At 40.0% G+C, this 24461-nt stretch overlaps 1 protein-coding gene across 2 annotated transcripts; it reads right to left on the reverse strand.

Annotated features, from left to right (window-relative positions):
* Positions 1 to 1446: 1446 nt before the first annotated feature.
* On the reverse strand, positions 1447 to 24412 carry crispld2 (cysteine-rich secretory protein LCCL domain containing 2). Of its 2 annotated transcripts, none has more exons than XM_041783979.1 (17): positions 24224 to 24412; positions 22630 to 23351; positions 20965 to 22543; positions 18724 to 19074; positions 15763 to 15881; positions 13919 to 14051; positions 11253 to 11368; positions 10747 to 10847; positions 10472 to 10666; positions 10332 to 10392; positions 10178 to 10244; positions 9956 to 10086; positions 9756 to 9799; positions 9569 to 9641; positions 7154 to 7229; positions 6082 to 6212; positions 1447 to 3095 (listed from the first exon to the last, which is right to left on the reverse strand). In XM_041783979.1, exons 4-17 carry the CDS (start codon positions 18997 to 18999, stop codon positions 3044 to 3046), a joined length of 1575 nt encoding a protein of 524 aa, XP_041639913.1. In that variant the 5' UTR covers positions 19000 to 19074; positions 20965 to 22543; positions 22630 to 23351; positions 24224 to 24412; the 3' UTR covers positions 1447 to 3043. The 2 variants fall into 2 exon arrangements, with proteins under 2 accessions (XP_041639913.1, XP_041639921.1); XM_041783987.1 differs by having other exon boundaries at positions 24023 to 24412.
* Between the last annotated feature and the right edge of the window lie 49 nt (positions 24413 to 24461).

Raw genomic sequence — 24461 nt, forward strand, 5'->3', positions numbered from 1 at the left:
GGAGCACAAGGGGGTTGCATAACTTGGAAAGAAGAGGATGAAAATGGAGCTAAAGGGGGAAAAATAAATTGACTTTATTTGTTAAAATAAGGTCATATTAGAACACATCTCAGACTTTGCCTGCCTATGAGTGACACTGATGTATCTGAGAGTTTCCTCTGAAAACTGGCTACCTACCTCCTTTACAATGGTACTTTTATGGTAAATGTATAAAAAGGGTCTGAGTCAACTGAGCATCTGCTTAAGCCTAGTTTGCCCACGCTGTAAACAGAAGTGAGGACAACACAAAATTTCTGTGACTCTATTGATGTTTTTGAAATGACAAGGCAAGGCCTAACCCTGGAATTACATATTCGCTCTGACGTAAGAAGTCTGCAGCTGGAGCACCCCTGAAAAGGGTTCCTAAGTGGCTTCTGATGTGTTGGCTTTCAGCTATGTTGTCTCTCATCTAGTAAATGAGTAATACTAGTGTATATGTGTGTATATCTTTATTTACACTCAACATTTGGCCAAGATTTGTAGTTTTTGGCTCTGTTATCTAAAAAAGATGCCTCAAAAATGATGTGCCAGCTCTGATGGCTTTCTGCAAAATAGGGAAGGGCCCAATGTTAGTGTTTGCATGGGTCCCCAACAACTAAAGCTGCCACTGTGTGCAAAGAAAGGAGGAAATTATATATGCATCAAATTTTAGCTGAGCCTGTAGTTTCTTCCTTTCTTCTTCTGAATCATTCCACCACTATAAACTGAGGCCATCTTGGCAGATTATGTATGTGGTCATCACGTAAAACTGATTACTTTGGTGTGATATTCCACTTCAATCTGCATGCATTTTTCTGCATAGAGCTGAGAAAGGTAATGAACATGGTTAGAGATGTTTTTCCAAAGATAATGGGGGAATCCTGGGTGGCCTGAGTCAAAAGTTGATATACAGTGCATAACACAAAAGTTTCAGTCTGATTTTGTGGTCATAATTGATTTCATCAAGTTGCATGATCATAAGTCTACAGTTTATTATTTTTCAATCAATACCCTACATGTATAGGACTCCACATGCACACTTTGGTGTTGTAGCAACGTGCCTGTATAATTAGATAACAACTAAAAAGAACCCCAGTGTTTACTGCTGCATAAAATGAAAAGCTCATGTTAGAAAGAATGAAACATCATGTACTTCTGGTAAGTTAACTTTGTCAGCGCTCTGCTGCACGTGACAGGGCAGTTCCCTTTAAACCAGCTATAAACAGACAAAGCATAAATGAAGCCTGACTAATGGAATCACCATGCCCATGTAAAAACCTCACCTAAGAAATATTTTTTTTTCTTTCCTAAAAGTACCAAAAATGCACAAAGCATACAAAAAGCATTAAATTAAACAAGCTCAGCTCAAAATCTTTCCTTTTGGATGATTACTTTACAGGACAAAAATGACTGGAACAGAAAAACATGTTGCTTTTGTAAATCATACTTTATTTTCAAATTGTGCAAAACAACATGGAACCAATCCTACACCTGTATAAACACAAAAAAGCACATTTATACATATCTACTGAATGACAGATTGTTCTAGTAAAAAATCCTAGTATTTACATTTTCCATAATTTTACAAAATCTGTAACATTTCCCATACAAATACCCATGAAGTCAAGGCCTAAATGCACAGCATAGCGATAGGACTGAGGTAGAGTAAAGGATAAAGTTCCATTATCATACAGGAAGAGATTTCATAAAAATATTTTTGTTGGCCAGATTACTAAGACATTAACAGCAAGATTTACTGGTACTCTGTTTTATTTAGGAATCTAGCTTGGCCACACATTCCTAAATAACAGACTGGGTTTTCCTTATATTAAGGTGACATAGCAGAGATGATAAGACGAAGATAAATAAATCACAACAAGTGTAAACAGTAAAAAATAAAAGTAAAGTTTCTAAATCAGGGCTGTAAAATGGCAGCAGAACCAATATAGTGATAGACTTAAGTGTGTATATTATGCATTAACATTCAGCTTGATGCTGGGATCTGTTAATTTACTCACCGACTTGCATAAAACATGAAACATCAAATCATGTGACACATTCATTTGTCTTAGGTGGGGGAGCGGGAAGAAAATGTAGAATTTCATTCATTATGAAGAGTCAATAGAAATGAGAAGAAAAGAAAAGCATAAGGCAATAATAAATATAATATCACAAAATGACCTCTTGTTACGTTAAACACATCTACTGTCTGTTAATGTTGTTTCATATATCTACAATATCTCCACTGCTCTAAGGACCCTCAAATTACAGCAACTTATCAATGTACCAATTTCTCTGATTCACCTCCACGTGTCAGCCAGTGAGGGAGACACATTATCTAACTACAGCAGTGCCTGCTGCTTCTCTATACTTCTACTTACCAAACTGTTTCTAATCCTTTGTGTCTGGGTCAACCCGAACACATCACTCCACAATGAGCACACCTTTTAACCTATTAACACAGTTTAGACTCAGGTTAGGCCTAAATAATAATCAGCTAAACTGGGTATTATCCAGGTGAGCAGAAAAAACATGAGGATAATCAAAAATGTAAATACATCATACCCAGTCAAATAAAATCATATATTCTGTACACAATGATTAAAAACAGTGTGATCAGTTTACATTCCTGTGCATGAAAAGCAATTATATTTGTTATAGGAACATTGATGTAAACATAATACTTTTTGTCATTTTGCAGCACCAGGTGTGTAATGCATCATAATATGTCTGAACATTCTGTATTCACAGATAAGGTAAGTTATAAGAAATATCCATATGTAGAGTCAAAAAAGGGGGGAAATGAAGTCCATCCAAGTATTGGGCAACAACTACAAGTTGGCAACTAGTTATAAACAAAGGAGGGTGGGATTTGTGTCCATCAGCCTGTTGGGATGCTCTGTTTCCACTGAAGGTGGAGCCACAGAGACAGAGGAACAGCCATGTTGTCCAGCCTGTGGGCACTTTGTGTCCTTCAGGAGCAGCTGAGGTGACTCTGTTGGTCTTTGGATTTCTGAAAGGAGTCTCACACCCTCACAGTAAAAACTCGGAAAGATCCTCCCTCCAAGTTGCTCTTGCTGAAAGCAAAAAAATAAAGAAATACATCACATGTGGTATGACAACAACAGATCCAGCCATTGTTCATTTAAGTTTGTGCAAGGCCAAGGAAAATGCATATTTGAAGTCTGACCTGTGTAGTTAATCAGGCCAAATTTCAGGCATAAACAATAGCAAAGTACACAAAATAAAGTTTCAAGATCATGAAAATTTTTACTTGTATTTTCTGCTCTGAGATGTAGTGAAACTACGTCCACTCATGGGAAAGAAACAGCTCTCTTAACTTTAAAACACCGCATTTTGGATTCTGCCTTCCAGAGAAGATGGACTTGTGGGTGCTAGTAGCACCATTTGGAAGAACTTAGGATGGGAACCAGAAGGTTGCCTGTACTATTCCTAGTCAGCCAAAGTCAGGTCTGATAGCTGGAGAGGTGCCTGTTCACCTCCTTAATACTGTTGGGGAGCTCTTAAGCAAGGCACCAAACTTCAAACTATTTGGACACCTCTTTGTGGGCTACACTGTGTCCCTCTGACATCTCTCTATTTGTGCATGTTCATGGGATCCTGTTTGTGCATGCACAGGTATATATGGAAATTTGTGTGTAGCATCATCAATGCTTTTTCCCATGAGGGATTAATAAAATACATCTTTTCTTTCATGATATTACTTTTTACAGACTTTAAACACGTTAAAGCTGAAAGAACATTTTTGATTTATCTGAACTCTTGGAAAAGCAAAAGATGCTAATACATCTAGGTTTGAGGTTAGACCAGTATTCTACAAACTGAACCTGAAGTTAAATCAAAAACATGCTACTTAAATTCAAAACTAGAACTACCAAGTGCTGATTTAATGCCTCTGTGAGGTTTACAATTGGTAGACAGTGAAAGTGCAGTGGTTGGTCAAGAGGGTGGGCTGTGTTTTTATGGCCTACAAGTTCACCCTCAAGTCCAAGTGTGGGTTTGTGCCAAATTTGACAAAAATACCTCAGTGCATTCTAAAAATATTGTGCTCACATGACTTAAGGCCCTTTCACCGCTCTACCTCCAAAATGTATTCAGTTTATCCTTAAATAAGAGGGGAAATTTGTGCAAAGTTTGAAGAAAATCCCTCATAGCGTACTTAATATAAGAACAGCATGGGCAGATGGATGGACAGCCCACAAACACGCTGCCTCAGGCTCTTGTGATCCCTTGCTAAGAGGCACAGAAATACATATTTTGTGACAATGTTTGCTTGCAAGTAACACCCAAGTACTCCCATCGGCCAAATCATTTAAAAGTACCCTAACAATGTGTTGTAGCAATCAAACACATTGGCAGTATGACTCACTTGTTCCTGTCAGATCTTTACCATCCTCCACATGTGTTAAACTTGATGACTTTGCATGTAGTTTGTTAGCAAAGAGACCTTGAAGCTTTGCCATGATCAATAATCACACAAGGCCTGTGCAATTTGCATCAAATTGCAGATAAGTGTCTGTAAAGCAATGCGCTGACTAAGGGGCTGACATTATGTCCAAGTAATCAGATAGGCTGTGATTACTTCCCAGCAGGCCACACTGCCCCCTCCACCATGATGTTGGCACCTGCCTCGGACTCTCCACTCGCTTTATTGACCTCCTGTCCCACTGCCCTGAGTGAGGCCTTCACAGCTCTGCATTAGATTTCATAGAAGCCAGACTTGGATTATTCTGGCCATTCAGCACTTTATATGCTCAACTGAAATGCCTGGGTAAAGTAAGCAAAGATCCCATGTGTGGCCCATCCACACATTGAACCACATCATTACTCTTAGAGAGCTACATGCCAGTTGAACCGGCCACAGGGGCTTCCTAACCTAAGCTGAGTCCAGGGGAGCCAGCCACAGATGTGAGAATGATGTGAGAAACACGGAGAGCATGCAGGGAACCCACAGTATTATAGGACGCATAAATAAAGATATGGTGTAGATAATAAAAGCAGATTTTTTGCCCATTTTTAAGAGTAACTGTCAAATGTGCTTACCTAATTTTGCTAAAAGTGTTACTGTTTCATTGCAGTTGTGTCTCAGGGTTCTTTACACCATGCAACATTTAACATAATATGAAACCTCGAAATAAGCAGTGTATTAAAAATGCATACTATTCTGTGTCTATAATGCAACGCCTACCAAAGAAATCTGTTTTAAATTAATTTTAAGTAGTTTTTTTTTACGTATTTTACTTTAAGATCCAGGGCATAACAGTTCTAATTACAATATGAGGTTTAATTTTCATTCATTCAATTTTTTATGACATTATTCTATTACACAAGAACAAATAAAAAGTTCTGATAATTGCCTTTAAATCCCTGCAGGCATGGAAAATTTCTGTGAATGTTCATGTTTTCACAATCACAATCACTAGTACATGCATACCACCTGAAAAGTAGTATACTTTTTCCCTAATCATGCAATATGGAGTGGTTTTCCAAGATATGTTGCCTTATATGGCATGTATGGGAATACTCCTGGTTTTGGACAGACCATCAGATTTTACATTTTCACACATAGGCTGACCATGAACAAAGGACTAGGTTAGATTATTTCCCATTTTGCGGGTCAGTAAAAACTCCTGCTATCCAAATATATGTGCAAAAATGCTAAAAAGCAGTTTTCATGATATGTCCCCTTTAACACTCTACCACTCATTACTACTAGAGAGGCTTTGCAGTTTCACAGCTGCCAAATGGTTCCCTGTTACAGTAATGGAAGCTGTCAAACACCATGTCTAAACATTTACGGTTACTCTTATTTCAAGACTGTTCTTCTTAAAAACTCTACAGCGAGACTGTTAGGAGCCGAATCTAAAAATATATATTTGTGGACCTCTGTCTATATTAAGTGTCGCAATGGAAACCTGCAGCTATTTGTCATGTAGCCATATCCATCCATCTTAGTGTTTTTTGTTATTGTGCAGCATTCCTTAAATTGAAAATATAACTAGGGTAAAAATAGTTCACTACAAAAGAAAACAAGAGTTCTACCTCTCAGACTGGATGCCATTTTTCAGAACTCCAACGTAACTCTTTCTTTTGTCCAGTGGAAGAACATCCACTAGACCACCGTCAGGTTTGAGTACCCCTGCATGGATGGCTGCTTTACAGATACTGGAGCCCTGTGAAAACAAAGAGAAGTGCTTCAACAAAACGGTAAACATACCTTTCGATATGTATCATTATTTATTTGATCAAATATAGAAGAATTAAGTAAAGTAATTCACACATATGTGAGCATACACATGCACTGACACATGAACTTTCAATTGTTTCTCAAGCCAGTGCAGCAGAGCACAAGCTCTTATCAGCAGCTTGGAGCAGAATCATTCATTTTTAGTCTAAACACTGATCCCGCTGTACATACACCCCTCCAGCTTCTAACCATATGGTTTATGTCTCGTGTAATCAGCACTGGCCTCTACACATTTGGGTGACTTAGATTTCAAAACCCTCTGGGGAACATTTGCTATGAGCCATCCTGCTGCCCTTTTCTGTGACTGCTGTAAGACTTAAAAGGTCAAGAACTCCTGTGATGGCTGTGCAGCTGGACATCATCTAAGAACAGTCTCAAAACAACATCTACTTCCTGTAATTGTCCCAAACCTTAAAAACATCCACTACATTTACCCTGAAGAGCACTTCACAGCAAATTATCGACTTTGATGAGATGATGTAAACCACTTTTCACGAGGCCATTTCTTCCTAACATTACTGCCTCTGAGAGACAGGCACTTAGTCTGAGATAATGCTTAAGTAACACTATGAGTGGTCAGGCCAAACACGTGGTGATGATACATCTTGAACTGTCTCTGGCTTACTTCAGCATTACTCCCAATCTCCATGAGCCATGTCCATGCAGTGATTCAATGACTTTCCATTGCTATGTACATCACAAAGCCTGGGAACTCTAACTTAACCACGCTGCAGATCTACCAATCCTTTCTCTTCTTGCTTAACTAATGAGACGTGCATGCCTTAAAATACAGAAAATGAATGGCAGGGAGTTCTGGTTTTCCTTTTCCATTCAGAAAACATACACACATAACTTTGTATTACCTACCTCTGCGTAGATGTTGTTCCCAATCACAGGCGACCAATAAGAAGGCTGAGTCTTGCAGTTGTCTGGGCAGAAGATTCTGCGAAAGAAATCAGATATTAGAGTGAATTTTCACCTTTATTTAGAGCCCTGCATTCTATAGTAACATTTTTAAGTAGAACTCTTCATGTAAAAAGTATTCGGGAAAGTCCACTATGAGTTTTCAAAACCTTCAACAAAGTCTGCTGACTGATTTTTGTTGTTGTACCGTATTTATATATCATATGGTGTGCTTCCACAGAGCGGTCTGGTTCAGTTTGGCTCAGTACGGTACATTTTCATTTGTGTTTATCCAAAGTTGGGAAGGGTCCCAGAATAACTAATCAGTACTGTCCTACTTTTTACTGTTGATATCCCAACCAACAGGTAAAATGTACCCATATTTTGAGTGCTTTGATTTTCATAAACAGAACTGATCAAGAGCAATTACTTTTCCACAAGAAACAGCTTATGAAACATAGAAAGGGAGTCACTGTCGGATGATGATCTGTCATACCCCACGTCATCTTAGGACTGATCACTCTTTCCTGAAACTTCCCTAACATCAGATTCTTCTTCACTCAAAGCACTGGGCAAAACTATTGAAATTTCACACCAAGAATGTCTTTTTTGGCCATGGTTTCCATGTTGAGGGTTGCTCTATGACTTATGATCAGGCAGGGCAATATAGAAAGATTTCTTTTCCATGGCAACATCCATTGTTTATCTGCTGGTACAAAATAAAACAGAGGGAAATTAATGGTTCCTTATACGGTAAATTTTACCTGCGTGGCTGTTTTAGGTATAAACGGGCATTTATAAACATTGGGTCCATGGGAACAACTTTTTTATGACACCTGGTGCAACATAAACTTTTACGAAAAGTCAATGACTGAGGGACAAACTTAAACTCATTTTAAGAACAGCCTCAGATAAATAAAACTAATCACCTGATGACAGTTCTAGTGTTAAATATCTTACAGCTTTCAAGAGAAAAATTTGAAGGCTGTTTTTGTATTTTGCAAATAATGTCAGTGTGTGGTACTGCCCATTGGAGATGCAGACCTTCCTGGGGATCATTGGTAAAGAGGAGGTGCAGATTGACAGAGGTTATTATAGTTAACTAAAACTAACTAAATAACTAAAACTAAAAGGTAAAAATCATTTTAGTTAACTGAAACTAAATATAAAGTGAGCTCTACGAGAAAAATGAAAACTAACTAAAACTTAATTCTGTGTTGACTTGAATAAAATAAAATTAGAGACGAAATCTCCTTAGTTCTGTTTTTTGATAGCAGCAGACCTTCTGACATGAACACCCAAGCCTGGAGAGAGTGAAGTGGCCTGATTTGATTGACTTCACACAGTGGTTATTTATACAAACATTAAAATTGAATAAATAAAATAAAATGTGATGAGCACTCTTGGGTGTTGTCCTGACAGGTTTCCCATATTGCTGAAAAAACCCCACTACAACTAACAAAAACTTAACTAAAACAGAGTATTTTTTATAAAGTTAAACCTAAACTAAACTGAGAAACCAGCAGGAAAAACTAATAAAAACTAAACTGAAATCTAAAACAAAAGTTCGGCCTATAATCTCACCGTGAAGTTTGTTTAACCATTTATTATGCAATATAATATGTTTGGCATCAGGCTCTGACATAATCACTCCTCATAGATTTTACATGCAAAATTTGAGGAGTTGTAAAATGATAGCTTTAACCCCCAGTCGGAGCCAACAGGTGGATGCTGGGGTGGAGGTGGGTTGAAGGTGAGAGCACAGCGTTGATCCAGGCGCAGCGATGCAGCAAAGGCAGAGAAAGGAAATTCTGTAGCTTAAATAGCCCTCTAGTTTATGAGGATGTGAGTCATGTGATTTGGTTAAGATGCATGTCAAATATGAATGATTGTGCTAGAGATTACTGGCAGAACTAACTTGCAGGCTTCGTTTAACATAAAAACTAAACAAAATAAAAGCAAATTAAAAATCCAAAACTTTTATAACCTTGAGAGGGACGTGGACAGAATTTTTGAGAATGAGAAAGTGTTGTGCTCATCTCACTAAGGATGGCTGAAGAAGGGTTCATGCAGACATATAAGCAGTGCAGGACCACATGCAAAAAGATCCAGAGCTTCTCTCACAAAGACAGGTATTTTCTATGTCATAATTATGTTTTCTTATGATTGGCCATGAATGGAGTTATATGTGTTGATTATTGCATGTAAGAAAGTCCGTCTACCTGTGGTGACATTATGTGATGTAAATCATTAAAGTAAAGGTTAAATACTTGTTATAAATGAAAAATGAGGGAGTTACAATTTAACTGATAATAGTTCTGATGAGAAGTGTTAAAAAGAAATATTTCAATCAGCTAATTAGTTCATGCTTGAACATACCTAGGACAGTTTGTGTTGGGCTTTTTGTAAGGACAGATTTCAGCCACTGTGGTGTAGCAGTCAGCAGTCATTTCTGTCACAAGAAGAGATGAGAAACAAACATATCATATCTAATACATTTCACTGGAAGATTGAGTCTACTTAACATTAGTCTCAAAGCTCCTGCTAGAAACAGTGATTCACTCACCTTCCACTTTGGCCACCACAAAGGCATTGCCAGGTTTGTATTTACTGTAAAAAACATCACATGGTTTAGAAATCAGGCTATTAAGTAGTTACCATAAAAACCCAGTATTGCACAAAATGTGAATCTTAGACAAGGGGGAATTAGTTTCGTAAGTGTTGCACTAGTAAATTGTGATTTTGACCTATTTAGACAAAGTATACCTAAGAGACTCGATGCCATTCTTTGTGGCTTTTACAAAAAATGGGAACTTGTCCATCCTTGTGACGTCGACCACTCCTCCATTGTTGTCGATCACACCAAAATGAATTGCAGCTCGGCAAATACTTGATTGCTAAAGCATAAGAATTAAACATTTATGAAAATGCATTTAAAGTAAGAATTGCTGCATGATTCGGGTTGTTTATTTTTTGTTGTTCACTCACCACATCATAAAAGAGAGTTCCCCAAACCTTTCCTTTCTTATTAGCACAGTTAGCAGGGCACTTGTATCTACAGTGACAGGAAAAGTTGAAAAGTTAATATTGAAAATTTATAGTACAAGAATAAATTAAATATATGACCAAAATGTATTCAGACCTGTTGCAGGTTGCACCTCTACATTTATCTCGCAGCCGCGTCTCACATTTAATGTTCTGAGCTGCAGGAACAAGACAGAAAATTAGAGAAAAACAAGCTAAACATGAAAGTTAGAGGCTAACTTTAGAAGCTTCAGCTACCAAGAAAGGTGCTGCTGGGAGTCTTTGATGATGGCACCCTGGGTGTGCTGGGTTTAGGACTGGAGGGTTTGGATGCTGGTTTCTTTGGAGGGGACGGTTTAGGTTTGGGAGCAGGTTTGGCGGTGGTACGAGGTGGCAGTGGAACCTGAGGCTTCTCTACCTCGTTCATGTCCTCCGTCTCTGAATGCTCAGAATCTTTAAACAGAATAACAGAGGAGATTCAGTTTGGCAATTTGTTGGCAACTTTAAAATAAAAATGTGGTTCTTTTGCTTACCTTTGAAGCACAAATTATTCCTGCATCCTCCTCCGTAGCTGGGGGGACACTGGGAACAAGGGCGGCCATGCTGGTAAGGAGCCTCACCGATCCAGTTGCCTCTGCAGAATTAACAGTGGAAAGCTTGAATGAGGTGGAAATGAATCATAGGTCAGGAGTACTTTGGCTCATGTAATTACTTCAGCATCCTTTATCTGTGGTCAACACTCCTTAAAGTCATCAGCCCCCCCCCCAAAAAAATTGTCTGTCAGGCAGTTACATCCTGTGGAAAACAAGTGCCTGCTCTTTCCCACTTTCTTTCCCTTTGCTGCACAACTTCTGTTTCTTTCTGAAAAAAATTGAAACATCCTTAATATGTCAAACAAACCTGTTTGACAACTAGAGCTACATGTCTGCATTAGAATAATATTAAGAAAGTAAGTGTAGCATTTAAGAGGAAAGATGTAAACAATATCGAGCCAGGAGAGCAAATGTGCTGATGAACAGCAGAGGAATGTTGATCTTACTTTGGGGAATAATTGCACACAAGGTAAATGGCGTTCTCCCATATTTCTCCCCACACGTCCATCCTCGGACACGTGTGCACGGCACAGCCTACTCGGTTTGTGGTGGCCCAGACCAGCTGTGAAAGAGGGAGGGTAATAAGAGAAGAGCTAAAGTTAGCACAAAGAACACATAGCAGGCTTCCTTCTGCCTCACTTTCTCACTTAATCATTCCAGAAATGCAACTAGATTGGCAGCCGTGATTATTGAGGCCACTGGGACTTCAAAGAGTGCCACGTTGGTTATTTTATCCCAGTCTGATGCGCTTTATGTCTTAACCCACTTTCCACCACTGACACCATCATCACCCAGTAAGAAAATGTGGAAAAAGTAGCAGGTTTTAATATCCTCTAAAGAAACAGAAGTCGGCACAAGGCTGAAGCTGTCCAGGGTGAAATAAAACGCCTTATTAAACACAGAGCCTCTGCAGTGGTGTTAAAGATGAATGATGTGTCATTTGACAGCAAATACAACACAGCATGTTCCATAACTCCTCCTCACTTTACTCCCAAACTCTGAAACATGTGCTCTGTCTTTTTCTCTCCCTCCTCAGGAATGTTCATCTTTCCCAGTAAAGCAAGAGGCCACTGGAAGCAGTGAGTCAGCACACTCGCTGATGAGTGCTGGAGGTTTAGTTTAATGTCCACTGGAGGGTCCAGGGTCTCTCTGCATAGGTAGTTATTGGGTATGACACTTGTAACACTCTCCAGCAAATAAAAGACACAGACAAGGTGATGATGCTGAGATTTGGCTCCGTCTCCACTCTGCAGCATCTTCACAAGAATCCAGGTCATGCAGAGAGGGATGTCTGCCTTGTCTGGAAATGACTACCACATGGCAGTGATCAGGTTGCAGGGTGAGGGCAGAGGGAGGAGTCTGGATGTTTCTGTAAACTCATCCCAGCAGCCACTAAGTAAAGTCTAGTGGAAGAGGAGGTCAGCTCTCCTGCTACTGTCTCCTTTAGATTGGTTTCTTCAGTGTCTCATCTGCTCTTTAACTCTTCTCCTGTGTTTTTCTTCAGACAACTGATGTTCTGTTTATCCACCTAAAATCCCTGTTTGCTCTGTCTGTAAGTTACTATATTCATGCCTGCCATTTAACCCCTCAACACCTCTGTCCATAAATATGGTGAAATATCATACAGGCAGCACAGCACAGGCTGTACACTGACACTGCACAACCCCTGTCAAGTCACATATGGGAACCATTTCAGATAAAAGAAGGCACATGATCTTAACACGTATTGAATTTTATCATGAGTGAAGCGTATTTCCAGTAGACAGTTCACAGGAAGAAAACAAGTACATAGTTAAATCAACAAGTCAGTTGCAAAACTTTCTATAACTGTAACTTTCTACCAGTTGCTTTTCTATCATGTAATGCACTGCTATGGAATTGCTGAATAAATGGAGTTAAGTGCAGAGATGGTGCAGCATGACAAATATTACCTATTTCCCTCCAAAAAGTATTCTTGACTGTTAAAACTTTGCACCTAATTTACCAAAAATATCTTAATACGCAGACTTTGCAAAAAATCCAAAATATGTTGGAAAATTACATAATTTTTGGTATGAAAAATGATCTGGTTTCTGGTTTAAGCAGTATATAGCATGAACAGCCATCACCCCTGACTGGCAGCATTGTTGGTTATAAACCCCAGCTTCCATGTTAATAGATGGGACAATTGGTCAAATACATACATCTCAAACACAGTTATATTGTCAGGGTAAATATTACAATGATTTGTCACAAATTTTTCATCCTTCTCCGGTTTATTAATGATTAATTAATCAAGGCAGTAAAAGGGAGGCCTGTTTGACATCAGCTTACCGGTAGGGTCTTTGGAAGCCAGTCCAGCGACACATGAATCTATGCTGCTGAAGAATCTTTGACAGTGAATTAAAGGAGTGTTTTTGTTAGTGGAACAGGTGTGACATCAATAGTAAGGCTTTTCCAGACAATTTCTACTTTGAAGACCCCAAATGCCTGTCACAGGGATATTTTGGCTTCATCTATGTACCAGGAGTCATAATGTAGTTCTCTAACAAATACATTTACATTTCTTATTTAACACAGTAAAAAAATATCTGCAGGCAAGTGCAGTGAACACGTGTTTTTAGATGACTCCCTACAGCTCTGACTCCATCATCACTTCTTAAGTTGTGAATTGGTTTGTAAACAAAAGCAATGCACAGAAGTCTTGGACTGGAGTCTCTTACTCTTACTCTACACCTGAGGTCCCAGAAAGTTGGCCTTTGCTTCCAAAGCATCACTGTCCACACACAACTGCAGATGGGTTCTAAGACTGCCGTGAACAAAAGTCAATCACTGACAGCTGAGTCAGAATTATGGCTTTGTTGCGGCAGTAGCAGCTATTTTAGCATAAGGACGCAAGAAATGAGGAGCTGGCTAAAGTTGTTGGGGTCCACCTTTGTATTTTTATATTTTTCTAGTCTCCAGCTCAAGCCGACGCCCACTCAGTGACATCATCTTGTTTCACAAATGTGGTCATTAGTCCTTAATTGCGGGCAGACACTGACGTATAAGTGTGAAGCTCCCTTTTAACCGCCTTTTGTGTCTTTAAATTTTCCTCTGAACTCTTTACCCCCTTCTTCCTGCTTCGACTCACCTGGGTGTAATGGGTGCACATGGGCCCTGAGCAGCGTTCTGGACACCAAGGGTTGCACTCATGGGGATAGGGGTAGGTGTAGTCTTTCACTTCATCGTACCAGGCTTGAACATGGAAGCTAGGAGGGCGGTATCTGTAGGCACACACATTCACAAACAGACAGAAAAACAGTAGGCTCAGTCAGAGGCCATCCAGGTTCTACGGGCAAAAGGGAAATATCTGAGGGAGCTGCCAGGTGCTTTGGCTCGACTTGAGAAAAACTGCATGAACCTCTCCCCCTTCCTCCCCCTCCTCTCTTCAGGCCTGAGTCTGAGTTTGGCCTGGCACACGGGAGAGCAGTCTGATCCCCTCCATAACAGGGGAAATTAGATCAGACTGGAAAAAAGCATCAAAGCAAACATAAACATGGCTTCACAGTCTAACAAATCAGTTGTAGCTCATATTATAAACATCTCTTTTTACGGAATTGAAAAGTGCTGAGCGCACAAGTGGATGGAGAGCAGAGGGGGAGAGGAGAAAAAACTCCACATCAGTTTTCTGGCACATGAAGAAAAGAAAAGAAGATGGAGAGAGGAAGGGAGCTGTGAGAATCAGAGTGGATTCCTGAAAGGCACCTGCTATGATTGTCAGACACTGTTGTACACAAAGACTCACTGTGTGTGCTGTCCACTCAGACACAAAACACCCATTCACAACATCAACCTTAGTATTTTACTCACACTGAGTAGTTATATATCCATGCTCGTGCATGTCCAAAGTTTATTAGAGGAGCAGATCAGGTCAAACTGGTTCTGACAGAGAGTTGTTGCCCCAGTACTTTTAGAGAAAAGACCGCTGCGCTCACAGCAGTGACAGTTTATATTTCAAATCATTATGTGACAGAATGATTCTACTTTAGTGCTGTGTAGGCCTGGGCAGGAAATGTGAGATTTGCAAAATGTTGTACATCAAGTCTTGACTATTGCCAAAAGCAATGAAAGTTGATACCTAATGCCATATCAAGATTTTAGTTTTATCAACTTCTTCTGGACTCTATTATTTATAAACTGGAAACACATTCCTCAATTTTTTTGCAGTTTAATATCTGAGCAAACTTTCTGGATTGCAGTGTTCAGACAACATTTAAATAAAAACTCAAAAACATTTGCCTCTTTTCCCCCCATTCCATTAACAAAATTAGCTATAACTAATGTTTTCATTTATGTAGGTGACTGATATACTCAAACCTTCAGTTCATAACAATGGAAAACACCAACTTTTGGGTCACAGAAAAGAAAAAGTTTGGCGGGCTAATATGTAGATGCTAATTGGGTTTAATGTTCTATGATCCTTTCAGCTATAATTAGGGCATAAGCATTCTGACATTGTCCTATTAGTGGCAAACTCAAAGCACAGTTAAGGCTGAAGAATATTTCACTTTTGCAGGTGCTCAAAAACATAGGATAAGTGGAGAAACAAATTTTACCCCGATTCTTAAACTACAAGGGATAGCCATATTCACACTTGCACAGAACTCCTGAAAATTGTCAGATTTTGTCCTGGCTGCGCTGCTTTTATGAATAGAGCTTAGTTTTTCACCCACACTGAAAGTTCCCTGTTAGTCCTCTAGTACTTTTCCCCCCTTCCCACCCCTCCCTCTCTGACTGGCAATCTGTAGAAAAACTTCCTGCAGTGAGGGACAAGTGTGAACAAGCAAATCAGGTATTTTTCTGGAAAGGTTGCCCTGAAAATTTTCTGTGAAAGTTTCTGTAAAATCTCAGAATTGAATATGTGAAAAAGATTTTATTTTAGTCTCAGTTTTTAAAGTCAGTACATAACAGAATTTGTGTGTTGCAGCATCTCACCTTCCCCAGTGCACAGCCAGGTTTTGTCCAATAGATGGGAGCAGGTCCTGAGGCCCATGGTCCCAGTGACACTGCTCTGACCAGTGAGTGGCACTCCGCTCCAACTCATCATCCCAGACCTGCACACAGAAACAAGGACAACTATCTCACAAAGAATACTTTCATTAAAGCTGTAAATGTCAAGATGCACCTGCTGCACCTACTATAGCATGAAGCATTTTTATCCACATCATGTTCTGAGTGAAATAACCACAGCCTGTTCAGTGCTACTTCCTTCCTTCCCAATGAGCTGAAACTGAGCTGCATACAAGTACAACATTAACCTGAGCTGTGACATTTGAGAGGAGCAGCTGGCGCCTGGCCCTCGTCCACTACAAATCTTTAGCAATCACAGCTGAATTATCTACATTTCCTGAGTGGGTTTCTTTACAGTGCCTGAGAGGAGGGTGGAAAGCAGAGAAGACACTTGACTCCAGTCGTGAAGGGGGGGGCACTATGAAGGGAGGGAGGACTGTATGTTTTGCTGCATGGCTGATCTCCGCAGTAAATTTCCAGCCTTTTGGTGGTCGCTAAAACATGCACACACAGACACCACTGTAACCCCAAACACTCATAGACTAACACACTAACACAAACACACACACTCACTCTGCCTGTTGGCTGGAATTTGAGAGAGCACTGGCCTGTGTAAATCTTCAGACACTTTCCTCCTCGGTTATAACCGCACAAACAGGCCACCACTGCTTCATGAACCTCAGGGTTTCCAATAACCTTGTGTGTGTTTCTCAACAATAATCTATCACCAACTTCACTCATTGATGCGCCACATCATCCCCAAATTTCCTGTTTTCTCGCGTTATTCTCTGTGTCCTCCCCTGACCTAGCCCTCCCCTTACTCTCCTGTCTTCTCTCACACAAAGCTGTTTGCAGGTAGTACAGACTCAGCATTAATGAACCTGCTTGTAAAAGAGCAGCACAGCAGGCTGGAAATCATTCAGCAGCATTACTGGATGTTTCCAGCAGTGAGAAAAGGTTGTTTTTATAACAAGAACATCGCTTTTACAAGGCTTATTTCAAAGCTCAGTGTGGCTGATACATTTAAGTTAAAGGGGAATTCCTTTATTTTCAACTTGTGTCTCATTTTCTCATGTTTAGATGTTAGACAACTGGCAGGATTAACAATTTTTGGAATAGCTCCTGTAGATTACATCAGCCAACATCCACATCACAGCTGCAAATTAAACCCCAATTACAGGTGTGCAGGTGAAGTCTGCAAAAAAGTGTCAAAACTAGACAGTAAACTCTACAAATGAGGAAGTCTAGCAATAAAACTTTGCAGTGAAATAAAGGGTGAAGATCAAAAAGTGTCTTGTGGTCTGCCACTAGGGGAGCAGTGCTATATGGCATCCACATATGCCATAAACAGTGTGGCTCATGTGGTCGATGGCATATCATTAGGAGGCTCATGCCTGATGCCTGCACCACCATAGCAAATCGCAATAATAAAGTGCAGAAAGCGTGATCCTATATTGATTTCCTTAAGGGCTCTTTTGTGCAACATTGTTATGTGGATAAGGTATCTTTGTCAATTAATAAGTGTAACTAAAAGGGAAGTGACATGCTGGTCAGATTGGCATAATATTGCATAATCAGTGTTGGGTGCAATATGGTACAAAGTAAGGAGGTATGAGTTACGTAAAAGAAATGCAACTAGAAGTGTAACTAGTTGAATATAGCTGTGCATAATAGGGAGACTTGAGGAAATCCAATGTGGGGTTGCACCTTCTGCAATCAATTATTGTGAATGGCTGTGGTGGCTAGGCTATCTGTATTAGCAGGGATGAGTATTGCTACAAACTTATCGTTATCACTTGCAAGGATACAGTGAAATATGAAATTACTATCATCACAGAAATACCAAAAAGTTATACACTAAGTTTTTTACAAGAGATGGAAAAAGGTCGGTACCAGAGTGACAAAGCTCTGGCACCAGGCGCTGTCCCCCCTGATGTTATGCCACTGGCCTCTGCATGAACACAAAGCTTATGGCTAATGTTGATGCCCACACCTGTATGTTACTGCTTCCCTAGCAGCATGGCACAAGCCAGTTGTAGATCTTTGCTCTGCTGGGATCGGCATGATAAGTGAATAAGATAGATCAGGATGGCAGAAAGTGGAGTGAAATGTGTAGAAGCTTGGTGAGCTTGTTGTGTTCGATTCCAGATAGAACAGCATGTTGTTATTTGTTTTTCGAAATAAAAAGTAAGAATGATGCAAACTTTTTGCAAATGCATCCACATTTTAAAAATTATCTTACTATGCAGCCACAACTTTTGGAACAAGCAAGCAGTCGCTTCAAACTCCACTAACTCCAACTTTCTCCCTTCACATATTTTAGACTTTCCTTGAGCAAGAGCTGACTTTTACCCTGACAGCTGGTCAGAGGTCATTTCTATCTTGTCAGAAACTTAAGAAAAGTATCCAAGTATGTAACTGACTAACAAGTTATTTTAGTGGACCTAACTCTCCCACCTGTGGCTGTCCCGGAGAACTACTGTAATTGCTCCAAAACCAAAACAAAAGATTAACTGCTTCAGTGGATTAAAAAGGATTTGGTTGCCTCAAATTTCCCACCTGTGGTCTGATCTGTCCCAAAGGATGTACAGTGCTACGGCAAAATTGTTTTGCAACATGCATGCCAATAAAGTTTATTGAACTAAATGGAATTACAGTGCAGCCATGGATAAAGTGTTGCCACTGCAGGCTGAACCAATCTAACCAAGCTATTCCAAAAGACATATTATCTTTTTAAAGACCTTAATGGATAAATTAGACATTAAGGGAGTAGAGCAATTCCTTTTTAAGCTCCTCGTGTGCAAGAGGAAGAGAGTGAAACTTTGAGATATCATGTTGACTATAAAATAATGTGTCAGATCACTGAGATAATGAGACATGCCTCACCATGAACTCCATATTTGAGGCAGTGGGGTAGACGCCTCCCCTCAGCTTATTGTGCAGCTGCAGGATCTCCTCACGGTCTGACCACCGGATGGCTCGTCTGGTCCTGTTGCCAGCCGTGTCACTGTTGCCGTTTTGGTCCGCTTCCTCTTCATAGCGGCTCAGCAGCTGCCTGAGCTCCTTGGAGTCAGGCAGGAAGAGGGAGGCTGAGTCCCTGACACATACCAGCAGGAGGGAGAGGGAAAGGACAGACAGCCAGGTCATGACGGCGTAGGTCATTCTGACACTTCAGCTATCTGAGATTTGACTTTCAGACAACGGCAGAGAGCTGATCCTCGGAGATTCAGACGCAACCTGCAGGGAGGAAATATTTCATGAGTCTTTCCCTGCTGTGAGAGTCAACAGAGCAAAGCAGAGATTACAAAATAAGGTTGCAGAGATTATTAAAGTTTTCCTTTTTTCTGACAAAGTCTGAAATTCCACGAGACTACAAGTATTCCAGCCATGATTCAGTACCAAAAACACTCATGATCAGGACCAATCATCAGACGCCTCCTTTATTTCTGACAGGAAATGTTATTGCATAATAATGTATTCTTTTAAGATTTAATGTCTTGTGTTAAACTATTCGTTATACTGGCACTGGGCCTCTTCAGATGTGATCATTTTTACAGCTGTGCAACGGAGAATAAAGTCAATAACAATCCTCTTTTAACATCATCCAATAAGGGCTCAGCTGTTATTTTCCTCTTTCTTTCCAGAAGCAGTGATGCATCATAGACATACATGGTCTTATTGCTGTAATCTGGGCATCACAGAGCTGCCTTCATCATGATGGTGTCATAACCTTCTGCAATCAAGCTACGGCATCATTTTCCTGCAATACCAACAAAGTGTGCAACCTTAATAGACATTGTCTTGTTTCAAAGCTTTGAAAGACAAAAAATAGATGAAATGTTCCACAGTTAAGTGAGTTTCTATATTCAAAAGATATATTCTATCCTCACAGTCATGATAAAACTTTACAAAACAAACAGTTTCAGGAGAAATCCAAGCTTCAGCATTGGTCATATCACTGCCTTTAGACTTTCTCCACTGTAGCTGTGAACAGTATACTGGGAAATACTCTCTCTCCCTCCTTGTCTCCTCACTCACTCTCATTATTTTCTAACCAAACTGAGCAGCAGGGTGGGACACAGAGGAGGGAGACCTGACAGGCTTTCACCCTGCTGAACCGTCTTTGAACAACAGCCTGCATTCCTAACATAACCAGGGGCAAAGTTTTTTAACTGACCCTGTATCTGACCTCTGTCTGGACAGAAACAAAGATAGGGATGCTGTCTAGGATCAGAGCTCATCCGCATATCTCAAAGTCACAATTTTTATAAACTAAAGAGGAGAAGAAAGGAAAATTAAACCAAGCTTCTGCTCATTTGGTTGCTCTTATCCTTGAATCCCAGTGAAAAGGCGGCTGAGGTCTGGCACCGGCTGTGTCAACACGCTGTGCCAGTCCTGGGCACCACACGCTCCCTCTCCTTCTCCTCTCCCTGTGCCCCTCTTTTCACACTAAACCTCTACCACTTTCACTGTCTGTGCCCTTCTCATGGCTCTCATGAATTTTATACCAGAGTGACAGACAGTGCAAAAGAATCAGGCACGTTTATATCCATATCTCACCCATGGGAGCTGCTGAGGCCTCAATGCATTTGGAGTGTGATGTGAAGAGGGCTGACCTCAGATCTACCTCACCACAAGGCTGATCATAAACACAGCACAATTTACTGACCCTGCATCTGAACTCCATCTGGACAGCAGCAAAAGAGTGATGATGTCCCTCCAACCCCTGGGTTGGAGATGATCCAGATATCTCACAGACACAACTTCAAAGGTCACTTTTTCTCAAAATAATTCACCCCTGGACCTCTAATAATGTATTATCAAGTTTTTTGTGTTCCATTTTTTAAAAACTTTCATTTTATAACAAGGAAAGAAAAAATACACATACATTTTATTCTAACAAATTAGTGAATCAAAATAACGTTAACTTGGCTTGAAATGTGACTTTATTCATGCAAAATTGTTAGTTATACGGTGCAATAAAGAGTGAAGTGCACAGATATTAGCCAGGTTCACTGTTCATCGTTTCAGTGTTAAATATACTAACTATAAAAGTTTTACTGCAGCCTCATGAAAGCAGCTGTATGACACGGTTAAAATGAACACATGTAGTCTGTCATTGCTCACCTTTAACTCTCAGTTATCCTGTAGCTTCAATCTTTTGTAGCAGTTTCCTCTAGAGCTCTCTTACTCCCTGTGAGTTCTCCCGGCTGCTGCTGGCTAGAAGACTTCCTGAAGCACATAGGAGCTGTGTAACTCCAGAGCGACTCACAGCGCCTTATATAGAGAAGGAGACCCCTCAGGACCTGGACCAGAAGGGGAAAAAAAACCTCCTAACTCTCCCTCCACACCCCCCTCTCCTCTCCTCTCCCACACTCGCCAGCCTCCCTGAAGTAGGCTGTGTTCTTGGCACGGAGCGCGCGCAGAGTGCGCACGATGACGAGCAGGCTGATGATGTCACGAGGACGTCTTACAAATACTGTAAATCAGCGGTCTGTCAGGAGAGTCAGCGGCACATCACCCCAATAAAATATGATACAGTTCTAACCAAGATATGTATCATCGTTTTTAACCACAGACATGCGTCAAACTCCCCAGCAGAGCAAGACAAAACTAAACAAAAATAAAGACTCCTAATTCATTTTTAGGTCAACATTATGTCTCGAAATTATTTCCCACAACTTTTAGGCACCACTTTCCAGGAAGACATCATGAAAAAGGCTAACTAGTGCCTTGATTTATGAACCATGAAAAATCATACACTGTCAGAAAAGAAATGTAACTGATATTTACCATTTATTTATCGCTAACTATAAATGCTCGCTTTGCTTTATTGCTCTAATAACAATAGCTTTTTTCTGTAGTTGAAACGTTATTTTAAATAAACTGTAAACTTTTATTTGTTCCTGTATGGATTATGCCTGTATCTCTAGAAATAAGTGAACAACACACGTAAACTTTTTTTTTTCTTCTTCTACAAATGGCTTTTCAAGCTCCCATGAGGAACTTTCAGTTTGTGCTCATTTTGGCGCCCCCTTTGTTCAGACTATGGTTCTGATTTATAATGTCTTCTACAGCCAATGTATTTTTTCACTCATGTTCACTGATGGCTCATATGACCAGTATTTAAGACACTGATGGACAGAAGCTCTTATAGGTCAACATATAACACAACCATGACAATTCATTTTCATGTTTTATCCTCACGTCTCCACAATAAGATTTTTATGCGTGTCACACAGTAAACAATAACAACTGAGGGTTCTTATTGCACAAACTTGTTTACCCATTTCTTGGGACCCAAAAGTGAAAGAACAATCATTCTGTGACAAAAAGTCCTTAAAATGTTCACATATTCACAAAAAAGTCTTTGTGCCTCTTTGTATTGGCTCTATTTGTGCCATTATTCAAAGCAGTTCCTGTCTGCAGTGACACAGAGGGCCACATCACCGGCTCTCTGGCTCTCCTTTATTAGCTAATCAGGCATCTAAGGGCGCATTCACACCAGAGCTGTTTAGTCCTCTTTGAACGAACTCTGGTCTGTTTTCCTGGATAGTCCGGTTCGCTTGGAGTGGTGTGAAAGCTCACACGTACTTTGGTGCGGACCAAACAAGCGGATTGTGGTCAGCTTGAAAACAGGTCTCGGTCCACTTCCAAAAAAACCCTGGTGCGGTTTGTTTGAGGTGTGAAAGCAAAGCAGACCAACCTGTGAACCAAAGGCAGTAAGTGGCATAAAACGTAATGATATACAGATTTATATGTGTTTTAATACATTTAAATACAGGTCAGTACCTCGCTTGGCGTCTGTGTAGCCATAGCAACACGTCGTAGTCGGTGCTGATTTATTCGTCTCGTGTAAAGAATGACATGCTGGATAGCTCACCACCTCGCTGGTTGCTCGTAATGACCCAGTGCAAAAGCAGAAACCCCAAGATGGTGTAAATGCTGTGTTTTTTCATTGTTTATGTGGAAAAGAAGACAGACGGAAGGAGATGGATTTCCGGTTTCGTTTTCTTCAACGCTTTCTTTCTTCTTGGTCAACGTTTGTTTGTGACGACAGCGCTCCAAATGGGCAGAGGTTGTAGGTGTTCAGACAGTTTGGTCCGTTTGACCAAGAGCAGTGCGAATGCAAATCAAATCAAAGGAAAGTGCAACAATGTTGCAATTTCTGTTCCAAAACGGACCGAGTCCCCCGGACTATCACATCTAAAAATGACCTAAGAGTTAAGGCATTTGCAGTTTGATAAAGCATGAAACAATGACGGAACAACCTGCAATTGGTTGACAGCCCATCACAGAGCATTCTGGGAAAACAATATAGTATTAGGCATTAGCTGCTAGCAGCAGAAATGATCAAAAAATGGATTAAAAATTTGATAAAAGGATATTCACTGTCAGATTTACTGGTGTGGATTTAATCTTTAAAGTTCCTGTAAGTCACCAAAGTTCCAGCCTCACTCGAAAAGCTCCCCTAAGGAATTCAAAGGCATTGATGGCTCCATTACAGCAGCTTGCTGCAAGACGGAAAAAAGTAAGAGGTTATGGTCTATGGTTCAAATATTTCTTTACTTTCATTCCCTATGTCTCTTGTCTTACACAACAACATCAGGCTCAAAGGGTTAATACAATTTATTCTTTTTTTTATGTAAATGTTATTGCTGTATGGTATGTTGTATATGTCCTAAGGTCATGTTCAGTACTGTTTTGTGAAATTTGTCATTAATAATAATCTGAAAAAGACTATCACATTCATGCAATGACAGCTCTGAGATTATGTTGTATTTGCAGCAGAAATGATCATTTATCACAGATTTTGTTTCTTACATACATTTTGGCATTTCTTTTCTAATAGGTTTTATTCTGTTTTCATGTGTGCTGTTCTGCTCTCTTTTTTTTTTTTTTTTTTTTGTCTGGAGCAGAACGTACATAAAAACCTGTCCTCTGTCCCTCTTATTACAAACCTTATTTAAAACACCATGTTTTAATCCTCAAAGTTGGAGTCATAAATCATCTGAAAAACTTTGGATAAAAGCTTCTAACCTTCATTTGAAGCTCCTCCACATTGAATGCTATAATATTGTTTTAAACATATCATTACAGAGCTGGTGTTAGACAGAGCAAAAAAAAAAAAAAAATCAACAGACGAACAGAAAGTTCATCAGGTGTCACTGTTGTATTTCCTTACCAACCCTGCTGACAGCTTGCTGCGTTTTGGCCCAAATAGTTCACATTTTATTCCATCATGAACTTGATTTCCGTCTGAAACATCTCAGATGTTTACAAAAACATGGCCACTCTGATGGAATGCCAGAAAACTGAAGTGTCGGACAGATTTTCTTCCCACAAGATTTTTGCCAGTTATGAAGGAAGAAAAATACATATTTACCAGGAAGTCTGGCCCATCATGCATCTGCTATCCTACTCAGATGCCCTGCAGGGATGCTCACAAAGGTGGCCACAGTCCATAGAGAAGAACATTATCAGGACACAATGGAAAAGGACAATAATCAAACTGGCCACACTGTCACCAGTCCAGGTACTTGGACAACACTTCCCTTCTGCTACAAATCTTGTGGAGTATGTCAGATTTCTTTAAGAAATCTGCACCAATGGCTTTTTCCTTT

This window comes from Cheilinus undulatus, linkage group 1 (assembly GCF_018320785.1).
Source record: "Cheilinus undulatus linkage group 1, ASM1832078v1, whole genome shotgun sequence".
Classification (NCBI taxonomy): domain Eukaryota; kingdom Metazoa; phylum Chordata; class Actinopteri; order Labriformes; family Labridae; genus Cheilinus; species Cheilinus undulatus.

Bases quoted from the DNA above. Each gene is read 5' to 3' on its own strand.
- crispld2 (XM_041783979.1), bottom strand. From the start codon at position 18,999: ATGACCTACGCCGTCATGACCTGGCTGTCTGTCCTTTCCCTCTCCCTC. The intron at 15,882-18,723 runs GTGAGGCATGTC...TTCTGTGTGCAG, and splicing joins CCTCAAATATGGAGTTCATG to GTCTGGGATGATGAGTTGGA. The intron at 7,230-9,568 runs GTATGTTCAAGC...TTTCTTTCGCAG, and splicing joins CCCAACACAAACTGTCCTAG to AATCTTCTGCCCAGACAACT.